Source organism: Sarcophilus harrisii, chromosome 2 (assembly GCF_902635505.1).
Source record: "Sarcophilus harrisii chromosome 2, mSarHar1.11, whole genome shotgun sequence".
Classification (NCBI taxonomy): domain Eukaryota; kingdom Metazoa; phylum Chordata; class Mammalia; order Dasyuromorphia; family Dasyuridae; genus Sarcophilus; species Sarcophilus harrisii.
This window is the reverse complement of record NC_045427.1, coordinates 215437752-215450943: the sequence shown is the minus strand read 5'-3', so window position 1 is coordinate 215450943 and position 13192 is coordinate 215437752. Positions and strand designations below refer to the sequence as shown.

Below are 13192 nucleotides of genomic sequence, written 5' to 3'. Positions count from 1 at the left end.
ATCAATTATCCTTTTCTACTAGATTTCTCCAGGTTTTCATGACATTTCTCTTTCCAGATTCTACTCCTCAGTCTCCTTTGTAGGATCTTTATCCACGTCATTCCCACTTAACCATGGATGTCCTTCAGAGTTCTGTTCTAGACCATCTTTTCCCTCTATATTTCACATAGTGTTTTCATCCACACCCACAGATTCATTGATCCACCTCTATCCTTATCTTATGCTTGATGATTTTCAAAGTGCTTAACTATCCCTAAATTTTTTGCTGACCCAGATCTAGTCTTATATCTCCCACTGGAGGTAGACATCTTGAACTTGATGTTATGCTGGAACATAACCAAATTAGATGTCCTATAGATATCTAATGCACAGTCAGACACCAACATGTCCAAAATTGAACTCATTATCTTTTCCGCAAAACCTTCTTCTCTTCTTCCTTGTTTTTGAGAATCCTGTCATTCTCACACCAACTCACACAAGCTCACAAACTAGATGACATCCTCAAATTGTCCTTTTCTCTCAGTCTTCATATCTAATCTCTTGCCAAGATCTTCAGTTTTATTTTTCTCAAATACTTCTTTCCTTTGAGAAGGGGATATGCTAGTGTAGGCCCTCCTCACTTCAAATCTAGACTATTGGGATAGTCTTCTGTTTGATCTACCTGACTCAAGTCTCTCCCTTAGGCATCTTCTTAAAGCATCAGTCTGACCTTGTCAGACTCCCCTACTCAATTACCTCAATGGCTTCTTTTTATACTAAGTTCAAATATAAAATCCTCTATGTGGCCCTCAAAGCCTTTCATAACCTGTCACTCATACCCCTCGCCCTTTTCTAGTGTTACACTCTCCATTGATAGTCTGTGATCCAGTGACACTACCCTTACTGTTCATTGAAAATACTCCTCTAATTTAGGGTGCTTTTTTTATGAGCTGTTTCTCCCTACCACAGTGCTCTCCTTCATCTCTGCCCCTTGGCTTCCTTCAAGTCCTAGTTAAAAGTAGGCATTTAATAAATGTTTGACTGACTATGCATTTTTACATATTTTTGAAGTATTCTCTCTAAACAGATACATGATAGTACAAAAAAGCTTGACTACGTTGTACAATTAGTCCCTAATGTTAAATATTCAATAAAGTTACTTATTTTTATGAGATAAAAATATTTCCAATTTCTCAAAAGTTCTTAGAAAACTTAGAAGACGAGATTTACTAAATTAGACAATTACAACAATAGTATCTATTGGGCATCAAAATATTTTATAAAATAATCTGTGTTAAAGCCATAAATTCAATATGTTTTAATTTAATTTCTACATGAACTATGGAGCATCAGATCACAAAGTTTCTCATATCTTTATTACCATCTTAAGATTTAAATGCTATTTAGCCTGAACCAGTGAACAGATTTCAGGTGGAGAAATTAAAGGCAGTTTGAGCAGACAAGGGTGACCTAGGATTAGTATTTCCGACATATTAACCTGAAAATAGAATCTCCATCTTCAAATCAAGAGGCAAAGATTTTATTATGCTGCTGAGGAAGTTAAATCCATTAAGTGTTTTAGCAAGGAAAGGGATTTTAGCAATTAGCAAGGGGAAAGACAAGCTTCCTAGCAGAGATGACATTAAGACATGGTGAGTGGGGGATTGCAGGGATAACCATAAGAAGAGTTTAGGGTCCTAATAGGTGTTAGCTGTTGTGATGCTTAACAAGTGGACTAACCCCAAAAAGGAGTTGGGGGGTGGAGCAGTGTTACACCATAGACTGGCAAGCTAACCTAAAGGGGATTTACCCTAAAAAGAGTTAGTCAAGAATATTGTTTTTGAGGGAAAAATCTTTTTCAATGCAGTTAATTTTCTGGGAGGTATTAGTTTTTGCAATTTAATTTATTCAGCATATAGGCTACACAGAAATTGCTTCTCTCAAATTTGCTAGGTTTGACTCTTTTAACTTGTGTTTTATAAGCAGATCTTGAATTCATTATTAGTAGAGTTAATCTTCCCCTAATTATACCCATCTTAAAGCTGAATTTGAGCACTTAGATTATCCAATTAAATTTTCTCTTCCCCTTCCCACCCGCCCCCCCTCCCCTTCCACTCCCAGGTATTAAGTGACTTGCCTAGGATCACATAGCTAGGAAGTGTCTTAGAGGCCAGATTTGAACTCAAATCCTTTTGACTTCAGGCCTGGTACCTCTATCCATCACACGCCTCTACTCAATTAAATTTGAGGAAGGTTTTTTAGCTACCAATTGGCGGCAGCCTGTGGTTACTTTGATCCTTTTGATCCTATTCATCTATTAGTTGTTTGTTTAATTGTGGTCTTCTTTTCAGCTCTTACCTCCCATACGCTTTTTAAGTCTATATTCCTGTATTCATAGGTACTTATTTTTTTGGGAAATGGGAGCACTATTCCAGGGGACATATCAATGCTCATTTAGCAATAGTGGAAGACCAGAATCTCAAGGAGTAAACTCAGAATTACAGTTCCAATGCCTATATATTTTTGTTGTTGTTATTGTTGTTTTTAATTGCAGTTTTTTATTTTCAAAACATAAGCAAGGATAATTTTTTAACATTGACCCTTGCAAAACCTTGTGTTCCAATTTTTCCCCCCTCCTCTAGATGGCAAGTAATCCAATATATGTTCAACACAATGCCTATATTTGTAAACTTAACTCAGAGTTATCCTTAGTGGAAATTTAAAATCTTGGCTGTTTCAGGAACTAGACATGTCCTTGTAGTGACTGAGAAACCCCCCAGGATACATGTAACTCTAATAAAAATACGGAAATTTAGCTCATGTTACAAGGATATTGAGATTTGTTGCTAGGACTTTGTGTTCTAAACTTTAAAATTATCATTGGAAACTCACTGGTGATAGACCCAAGATATTTATATTGAGAAAAGGAAGTGATAGCTGAATATCGGATTATGACACTTTGGATTCTTTTTTTTTTTTTTTTTAAGCCTTTTACAAAACATATGCATGGGTAATTTTTCTAACATTGACCCTTGATGTTTTTGTTCCAAATTTTCCCTTCTTTCCCCCACCCCCTCCCCTAGCTGGCAGGTAGTCCAGTACATGTTAAATATGTTAAAATACATGTTAGATCCAATATATGTATACATAGTTATACAGTTATCTTGATGCACAAGAAAAATTTGATCAAGAAGGGAAAAAAAAAAGAAAAACTATGCTATGCTGTGAACCACACACTCAGTTCCTGCAGTCTCTGTCAGTATAGATAGCTCTCTTCATCACTGCACAATTGGAACTGGTTTGAATCATCTCATTGTTGAAGAGAGCAATGTTCATCAGAACTGATCGTCGTATAGTCTTCTTGTTGCCGTGTATAATAATCTCCTGGTCCTGTTCATTTCACTTAATATCAGTTCCTGTGAGTCTCTTAATAATATTCCATAACATTCATATACTCCAGTTTATTCAGTCATTCTCCAATTGATGGGCTTCTACTCAGTTTCCAGTTTCTGGCCACTACAAAGAGGGCTGCCACAAGCATTCTTGTACATATAGGTCCCTTTCCCTCCTGTTTGATCTCTTTGGGATATAAGCCTAGTAGTAACACTGCTGGATCAAAGGGTATGCACAATTTGATAACTTGAGCATAGTTCCAAACTGCTCTCCAGAATGATTGGATCTGTTCACAGGTCCACCAACAATGTATTGACACAGGATTCTGGTGCTGTAAAGAATTTGAAACCAAGCCAAGAAAAACTTAAGGTTTTGGATATGGAAATAAATAGGTCATGGATGTGGAAAATAAATTAACATGGCAGTTTATATCTTTTGCTCAAGTAACAGCAGTCAGACTTCATGCCCCAAGAACAGGTTAGTACATACGCAGAGTCTGAATAACTACTATAGTGGCCATTTGGAGAATGGCTTCATCAGTGAGATAAAAGGAAGCTCTGTGTTATTCAATAGATACATTACAAAGCCCTTCTGTCTTGGTGTGGAATTTAAATAAGAATCATAATTTATTTCTGCGATGTCACAATGTATTTTATTTAGCTGAGTACCTTGTGAATAGCATCATGCATGACTTATGATACTAACTTGTACTATTATAAAGAAAATCGAGTAATGGTTACAGCTTTCTGAGAAAATTTGAATAATGCTGGGTTATCACTTTTACAAAGCAAAATTTGAATGATATAGTACTTCCAATTCTGGCAGTACAATTATCTGTTTCATTTGTCTTGATTAATTTTCCCCTTAAAATGAGACTTTAACATTTTAACTAATTATTTTCCCTCCTGCCAACCAAAGACTGCCTTAACACTTACAACTCAATATTTGATGTAATTCTTTTTATTTTATTTTTTTGCACCTTTCTCACCATTTGAATTTGCCTTGTTTCATTTAAATATCCTCAGCTACACACGACAGTCTATGTTAATACCTGTACACTTTACAGTGGTACCTTATAAAGAAGATAATACATTGAATTAAGGACTGAAGTAGCCATCTTTGTTTGACAATAAAGGCTCATGTCTGTCTATGGACTGTAATTGTTAAGTAGCATGTCAATATTCCCCACCTATCAATATTTTACTTACTTGTTCCCCATGGTGTCACATCCATAATGTTTATTTACCTCAAGATTAGATGTAGCATATTAAGAATAGATTGACATTTAAAGATATTAAATAGAATTGAGATCGATAAGAATTTGGGATATAAGAAGAGGGAAGGCATTTTTCTTTCATATAAATGGGGCTTATTTATTTAATCCTTCAACATTAGAATTTTATTAAGTAAAGGATACTTGTACTTGCCTATGACTAGACAGCACCACTTCTACCATCTTTTTTCCTTTCACATCTTGCTTGTTATACCAGTGTTTTGTTTATGATAGAATACATCTCTGACAAAATTGGGAATAATTTCTTTGTAGCCTTCACTTTGGACTCATCTACCTTGTTCCCTTTTTTCTATTTAATGATTTGAAAATATTTCCAAGGAAAGGTTATTTGAAGCTATACTGATTCTAAGGAGTTTATGGAGCATTCAAATTCTAAATCTTCTAAGAATAGGCAAAATTGAGTTATGAAAGTAAAAAAATGTTGTAACACAAAGTTTGCTTATAAATGCTGATTTTTACTCGTGTAACTTTGGATATGTCAAACTCTGAGCATCATATTCCTTGTCTTTAAAATGAGAATGATATTTGCATTATCTACCGTGTGGGAAATTATTGTAAGAAAAGCACTTTGTAAATATAATATAAAACACAAAAAGAAAGCAAACTATGTATAAAGGAGATTTGCACTTTTATATACAATCTCCTTTTTGTGTTTTACTTATATATAGAAATGGTCCTTTTTTTTTTGGTGCTACATGTAGAATAAAAAAATTAATATTCCCTAATTTTGCTGCTGGCCATATAGAGTTCTGTCCAGAACACTAGATTTGGAGTCCAAGTTTGGCTAACTTTCTATCTCTGTTCATAAGCAAGTTAAGGCACTTAGATCATTTTGGACCTTAGATTTCTGCAACTAGACAGTCTTAAAGATGGCAGCTGAATTGAGTTTTAGTTTCTGTCTGCACTGTGGCATATTTTAGTAATAATATCTAGAAAGCCACAGAGGTTCACATGTATAATATAGGTTTAGATCTGAAAGAAGGGGGGGTGAGTAATAACTTTACGAATTAAAGGTCATCTAATCCAACTCCCCGATTTTGCATATGTGGACTGAGGTCTCAGGAATTTAAGGTACTTGGCTGAGGAGATCCAGATAATAAATGACAGTGAAAACTTGAACTGTCTTTTGACTCCAAATTTAGCTTTTGTATGATATTTTAAAGTTTCACAAAGTACTTGCACATATATTTTCACTTTATCATCAATTTACCTTGTGACAAAGGTAATACAGATATTTTCTTCATATAGGGAAATGGAGACTTAAACACTTAAGATTTCAGACATCAAATTCATTGGTTTTTTTCTACTTCTTTGTTAGTCAATATATCAGTCAATAAACATGATAATATTTGTACACCCATTTCAGATTTGTTGTGACACTCAAATGAGGTAAATGTTATGTAAATAAAATAATAGCATACTAAGATATGCATTAAATTGAAACTTATTATAATTTTGAATAAGATTAATGGTTGTGTCAAAACTTGAAAAATATTTTTTAGAAAAGTAAAACTTTGTTCTTTTATAGCATGCCAATGAAGATGTGGAAAGGATGCTGCTAGGAAACAAGTGTGACATGGAAGATAAAAGAGTTGTATCTAAAGCAAAAGGAGAACAGGTAATGAATGAATGAAATTAATATTATTTCATTTTTCTTTTAGGCTTTTGGTGAAATGATTTAGCATGTACTACAAAGGTAAAGTTATTTAATGCAGATCGTCATGAGAGAGTCTTCATATCAGTCATATAGTTAAATGAAGCATATTTGTCCAGTCATCTGAGAGTGTAGCTCTTGTCTAGCCAAGGACAGGACAGAGATACTTTGCTTTCTTTTGTTATTCGCCACCATTCTTTTTTGAGTATCATGAAGGACCAACATCAGCTAGATCAGATTTCTTAGAGTTGGCAATTGGTTAGTCTCGAGGCAGACCTCAATCCTGACCTTACAGGTGTTTTGCATTAATCCCATTTTAGATCTATGTTTACAAGTGGTCTCTAGAGAAATAGGAAGGATAGATTTATTTTTCCTCTGGTCAGATTGATGGATTCACAAATTACTATATTACATTAGTATAAGTAAAAAGGATACTGGAGTATATGAGCCCACTATATAGAATATATTTAATTATGTACAAGATAGAGTAACAGATGCTAATTTCAGAATACCAAGAAGAAGATATGCGCAAGAAAATATGGAAAACAGCTGTTGACGCAGGATTGGATTTAAAAACATACCAAAAAAACTACAAAAAAATACATCATCAGTCACTTAGATCAAAGACTCAACTGATCACTGCTTAGTTAGTCATGGTTGCCTGTACTTGACCTAAGTATTTACCTTGACTCTTAATTCTTCTGTTTTCCCAATATATCTTCTAAACTTTAAGGAATATGATACTCTAATTTATATTTTAATATATTTAGCATCTACTGGTCATCCTGCCATCTGGGGGAAGGGGTGGGGAGGGTAAGAGGGGAAAAATTGGAACAAGAGGTTTGGCAATTGTCAATGCTGTAAAGTTACCTATACATATAATCTGTAAATAAACGGCTATTAAATTTTTAAAAAAAAGGAATATGATACCATCCTTCACTATCTTACATGGAGATGTTACTGGCACAGTATTAGAAAATATGCTTTCATTTGTTATTATAGTAAGTGGTAATAAATGATGCCAGCCCATTCACATTTACTTACATATTATTATGTCAAAGATGTGTTTAAGACCACTCATCCTATTAAATTCTTTGATTTGTGCCATGAGGGAGCAATTATTAATGCAAAGCTAACTAATGCATAAGGTGATCAAACGGGCCCTACTTTGTGACATAAATTAGAAAGTAGAAAAAATGCACACCACTTCAAAATAGCCATTCCTCACCCGATATAATATTTCTTTATTCTGCATTAAAAAGTGTATTACAGTTTGGATCTGTATTGTATCTTATTCCAAATATGAGTTAATTTTGAGATTCATAGAATGTAAAAGGGTCAGAAATATTTAGTATTTGCACTCACTAAAACTAATATAATGATTCAACAAACATTTATTAAGCCCTTATGTATCAGACATTTGTGTAAACAAGTAGCTTAATAGACACCTTTTCTCCACATAGTCTATGATCATGACTAGGAACACTAGAAGCATATAACATTAAAACCAAAAGAAGAAAGAAAGTTGCTCTGGTCCTCTTTTAAGTTCACCTCTCAGTAGAGCTGAAATATAATTGTGTCATTCTTTCCTTGGTCTTTTTATAATTTTATCCCGAAAGAGAAATTTCTCCAGGGGCAACACTAAATATTATCACCTTTATAAAATTGTTCATTTTAGTACCATCCCTGAAGTCAGGAGGACCTGAGTTCAAATGTGGCCTCAGACATTTAACACTTCCTAGCTGTGTGACCCTGGGCAAGTCATTTAACCCCATTCGCCTCATCAAAAAAAAAAAAAAAAAAAAGAAGAAGAAGAAGAAGAAAATTGTTCATTTTAGACCTTTCAATGGAGAGTTTAGACTAGATTATGCTTTCTAAGATGGTCATTTTGCTTTTTTCTATTTTAGATTGCAAAGGAGCATGGTATTAGGTTTTTTGAGACTAGTGCAAAAGCAAATATAAACATTGAGAAGGCATTCCTCACATTAGCAGAAGACATACTTCGAAAGGTAAGTTTTGGGTATTTTTTTAACTTAATATGACAATATCTGAAAAAACTCATTTGAACGTTTAGCCCTTTTAAAAGGGTTTTGTTGTTCAAAATATATTTAATAAATTAACTCTTCTGCGGTTTATTTTTACTGTTTTTAGACTGATCCCAGTATAAAATAAAAGATTTAGCTCTGTACAAAGATGGCTCTTGCTACATCAGTTGTATTTCCATTTAGAGGAGGATAGGAAGGAGCTGACCTCTCATTGGAGGTGGGAGAAGGGTGGCTCTTTAGGTACCACTATCTGTGCTTCACACTGCTTGCTGTGTTAGTCTTCTTGAGGTGTCCCTCTCCTCAGTAAGCTGCAGCAGATGCCCCTTTCCTTTAAAATGAAATACAGACATCTCATATTGATATTTAAAGCCCTTCGCAGTTTGAACTCAACCCCTAAGTTTATTAAAAAGACCATCCCTTTGAAACAATCTGTAACCAGATCCCAAACTCACCTTGCTGTTCCCAGAACTTGATATTCATACCTTGGCATAAGCTGTTTCCCATGCTTCGAATGCTCTCCCTACTCACCTGACTTTTCTGAATCTCTGGTTTAAATAAGGTCTTGGTACTTACAAGTCTCCTAAAAGTCCTGCTTTCCTCTCCGTTTTAAGTCTTTTTTCCTTCCTCAGATTTCTTGTGTATGTACATGTATGTATCTGTGTGCAGATCATAGATCCTCTCCTTAGAAGAACGTAAACCTTCAGGGACAGAGTCTTTGTTCGTTATTTAATGAAAATTGTTAATAATGGTCATAATAATAATTCAAAATATGCTTGAGAATATTCTATACCATTGGTCCCACTACCTTTGGAGCAGCAGCTTCTTAATTGTCAGCAATAGCAAACCTGACTACTGAAAGGCGTTTGACAGTTCTGGCTGCTTTATCTTGGGATCTTAAAGAAGTGGGGCACTAGAATGGGTTGCAGTGAAACTAGGGTAAATGTCTAGTTAAATACCTTTGTCATGATTCATTTTAAAACTTGTTCTAGTCAAGATACACTTTTTCTTTTAGGAAACAAGTTCTTAGGAGCTCTGTAATAGAGCAAGTAAAAAGGCAAGCTCTGAGTATTAAGAATTTCCAATTTTAAAATACACTAATGTAGAACATCTGGGCTTTTTTATTTGTTTGTCTTCGGAGATAGCTTCTTCTTGGTGATAGGAAGAAGATATTTCCTATATTCATTATGGGTGAAGAGATGACATCAGACAGGTTTTTTCAAGGAGGAAGTAAAAACTAATTGTAGCTACTTTCCACCAGGGACATATGCTATATGCATATTCCCATGGGAACAATTGATTTATAACTTTTTTTTTTGATGTAACCTATTTAGCCTATTTCGAGGTTGTCCAGGAGTATTGAGTAATTGAATGATGTGACTTCTGTCTCTTAAGGATTTTATGTAGCACAAACTATATGGTCAGATGTAGGAAAGTAAAAATATTGATCAGATATTTCCATAACTTAAGTTTACAAAAAGTAACAATATTCAACAATAAACAACAAAATAACAATTTGCAGTTATTATATATACCTATTTGAACTGTGGTATCATCTTAATGAAAAAATTTACATTTTCAGAAATATTTCTGTTGACATTAATTTTATTTCTGTTGGCATTTTTGTCATCAGCTAATTTCTTGTGTATGTTTATTCCAGACCCCTGTAAAAGAGCCCAACAGTGAAAATGTAGATATCAGCAGTGGAGGAGGAGTAACAGGCTGGAAGAGCAAATGTTGCTGAGCATTCTCCTGTTTCATCAATTGCCATCCACCAACCGTTTTTCTCTTCTTGCTGCAAAATAAACCACTCTGTCCGTTTTTAATCTAAACAAACATTTTTTTCCACATCTTAACAACTATCTGCCCTCTTTGTTCTTCCATCTTATGACTGCTTGCTGACTATATAATTTTCTCCAAACAAAAGTGTATAGAAGAATCATGTCCGTGACTTCATTTTTAAATGTACTTGCTCAGCTCACCACTATGTTTTGGTTGTATTATAGTCCAGTTCTTATCAACATTAAAACCTATAGCAATCATTTCGATTCTATTCTGCAAATTGTATAAGAATAAAAGTTAGAATTAACAATTTTATTTTGTACAACAGTGGAATTTCTGTTATGGATAATGTGCTTGACTCCCTATAATCTGTAGAGATGCATTAGCAAAAGAAGAAAAAAAAAAAAAAAAACAGGAAAACACTCTCATTTCCGCCTTGAACGTTTAAATGGGGTTAATTTTGTCCTGTGCCTTATGTGGAAAGAAACTTTTTTGTTTTTTGTTTCTTTTTTCCTTTTGTTTTGGTGGACGCATGTGCAGGAGACATATCCAAATGTAACCATTTTTACATATGAAATTTTTGTGGTTTGCTTGGCTGTGATTGTCAATGTAGTGAATTGAGGACAACAGATAATGCAGAAACGGTAACTTTCATTTGCTGAGTCTCCTTATAAAGTGGCCTTGCAATCCAAATCTGCTCCTGAGATCTTAACTTCTCCTTGGCCACTTACCCCACCTCATTGCCTGCATATAGTGCTTTATTTGCTTTTTTTTTTCTTTATGGTATAAAATTTTTTTTTAATTAAAAAAAAAAAAGGAGAGGGGGGCAAACCAATGTTTGCTAAGTTTAACACAAAGCACTGATTTAACTTGCAAGGTGTAAACTCTCAAATATACCTACTAACTACTTCCCACTAGCAAATGTCAGTTCACTGGTGTCTTTCCCTTATCTGCTCTCTCCCAACTCTCCTTACATCCTCACCTTCCCCTACCTTCTTTTCCCTAACCTCTTCCTCTCCTTGTTCTCCTATGTATCCGTTGAGAACGGAAGAGTTATTTGCATGCACTAGTGTTTTCAATGGAGGGTGATGTGGTTTGTCTTTCTAATTATGTGTATAGAGTATTCAGTTCCCCAGTGTATCAGTTAGCCTAAATTTACACAGTCTCCATTTTGGCAACTCCTCTAGCAGGTTGGTAGCCCAGAAAAAAAGTTTGCAAGCTTTTTTTTTTTTTTTTTTTTTTTAAACAGGGCAAGGGTCAAATTGAACATCACAAATTGCCAGTTGTATTAAGCTTTGGCCTTCCCAAAACATTTTTTCCAGTGTTAAGATTGTTTACCTTAAGATTCAGAAACTCAATTGTAATTAGTTAATTGTAAAAAAACCTTTTGAAAATTTGAATTAACAGGGATTGGAAAATTGACAGCAAAAAGTACTTCATGTAAATATAAGATTACTAGCCATCTTTAGCCCTGCTCCTATTTTTTCTTATGTTTCCAGTTGTTTTGCTGCTTTGCTTATTAGAATAGCACAAGTTAAGTTCCCTCTGCTGCTGGCATCCTAAGATGATACCTTTGTTGAAATTATTGAATAGCATGATTCATTTCTAGCAGAGGCTGAGTTTAGGACAGCAGCTCCCATTGAAATGAATCTTGCCTTTTCGTGAACAGCATGTTAATGCCCTCTTGGCTCATGCAAACAAGGGAGGATTTCTGCCATGAAAATCCATGGATTTTCCAAGTAACACCCTAAAATGTACCTTTCTGAGCCTCATAGGTGGGTGTCTGTGGGTTTTTTTCCTCTCAGTTTAATCATACTTCCCACTTTTAAAAGCAGCCTTGCCAAATATTGTTTATTTAAAAATTTTTTAATATTGAAAGGGCAGTATAAAGTCTTCTCCATGCTTTAGGTTTGAATTGCTGTAAAAACATAATATTTTCATTTGAATCTTTTGTTTCCCTTTTCTCTGGAATGTAAAGTTGTTTTATGGTTTTTGATTTTGCGGGGTGTGGGGATAGGGAGGTTGCTTTTTTTTTTTTTTTTTTTTTTTTGGCCATCTTCACTTGGTTAAACCTACTTAATTGGGTGACTTAAGGTGAGAAATAAAACACTGGGATTTTGGGTGATAGACTGACAGTTTCATTGTTTGCATAATAATTATAATCGGCATTGTAAATAGGCAGGATGTGGCTACCTTTTGTTAAATCTGCACTTTCTAAATATCAAAAAAGGGAAAATGGAGTATAAATCAATTTTTGTATAATCTTTGTTTAAAACATAAGCTTTTATTTGCTTAATATTAGGGCTTGGCCCCTTTTCTGTAAGTCTATTGGGCTCTTGTGTAGATGCTGTTTTCATCAAACACCGACCCATTTGTCCATCCTCTGGTACAGCACTAGCTACAGATTCGGTTTCATATTCTACTTAACAATTTAAATAAACTGAAATATTTCTAGATGGTCTACTTCTGTTCATATAAAAACAAAAACTTGATTTTGAATTCTGGTTTGGCCTTCATTTATTTACAGAGAACATGGTATACATTCCCTTAAGAAGTAGAAAGCCTTTAGTTCAAAACTAATAGACTACTTTAATTGAAACAAGTTGAATGTGGTGATTTTCTGAGGGTTCTTACAAAGACAATTAGAGCTAGAAACATCTAAGCTCTTGAATGATGTGTGCATTCTTGTGTAAAACTCCAGCATTTCAGAAAGAATGTCAGGGAACTTGTCTAAACTATCTTTGGCAATCCAAAAGTCCTTCAGAAAACCTTTCTAGTGAGGCTTTGTGTTAATAGTGGGAGGAGGAAAGGGTAGAGGAAGACATCAGGTTTAGAGTGAAACCAAAACTTCCTTTCCTTTGTGATTTTTGTTTCCAGTCCAAGTTTCCATATTTATTTCCTTATCTGTAAAAACAAGGAAGCTGGATTGGCTGTCTAAAGGGCCTTTTGGCTTCTAAATGCTATCACCAGAATTCATTGCCCCAGGTTATAAATTGGCCAGGGCATTGATTATTCTTTGTTCATTCCATTAAAATGTATCCCAAAATA

The 13192-nt window shown here is 34.5% G+C and overlaps 1 protein-coding gene across 1 annotated transcript in view; it reads left to right on the top strand.

Moving 5' to 3' along the window:
• RAB10 (RAB10, member RAS oncogene family) overlaps positions 1-12590 on the top strand; it is an 84395-nt gene extending 71805 nt beyond the window's left edge. Inside the window, exons 4-6 of the mRNA XM_031951422.1 lie at positions 6195-6284; positions 8228-8329; positions 10023-12590. Of these exons, the coding sequence (XP_031807282.1) occupies positions 6195-6284; positions 8228-8329; positions 10023-10106 (276 nt within the window). The 3' untranslated portion in view covers positions 10107-12590. The remainder of the gene's footprint in view (positions 1-6194; positions 6285-8227; positions 8330-10022) is intronic.
• The last annotated feature ends 602 nt before the right edge of the window (positions 12591-13192 follow it).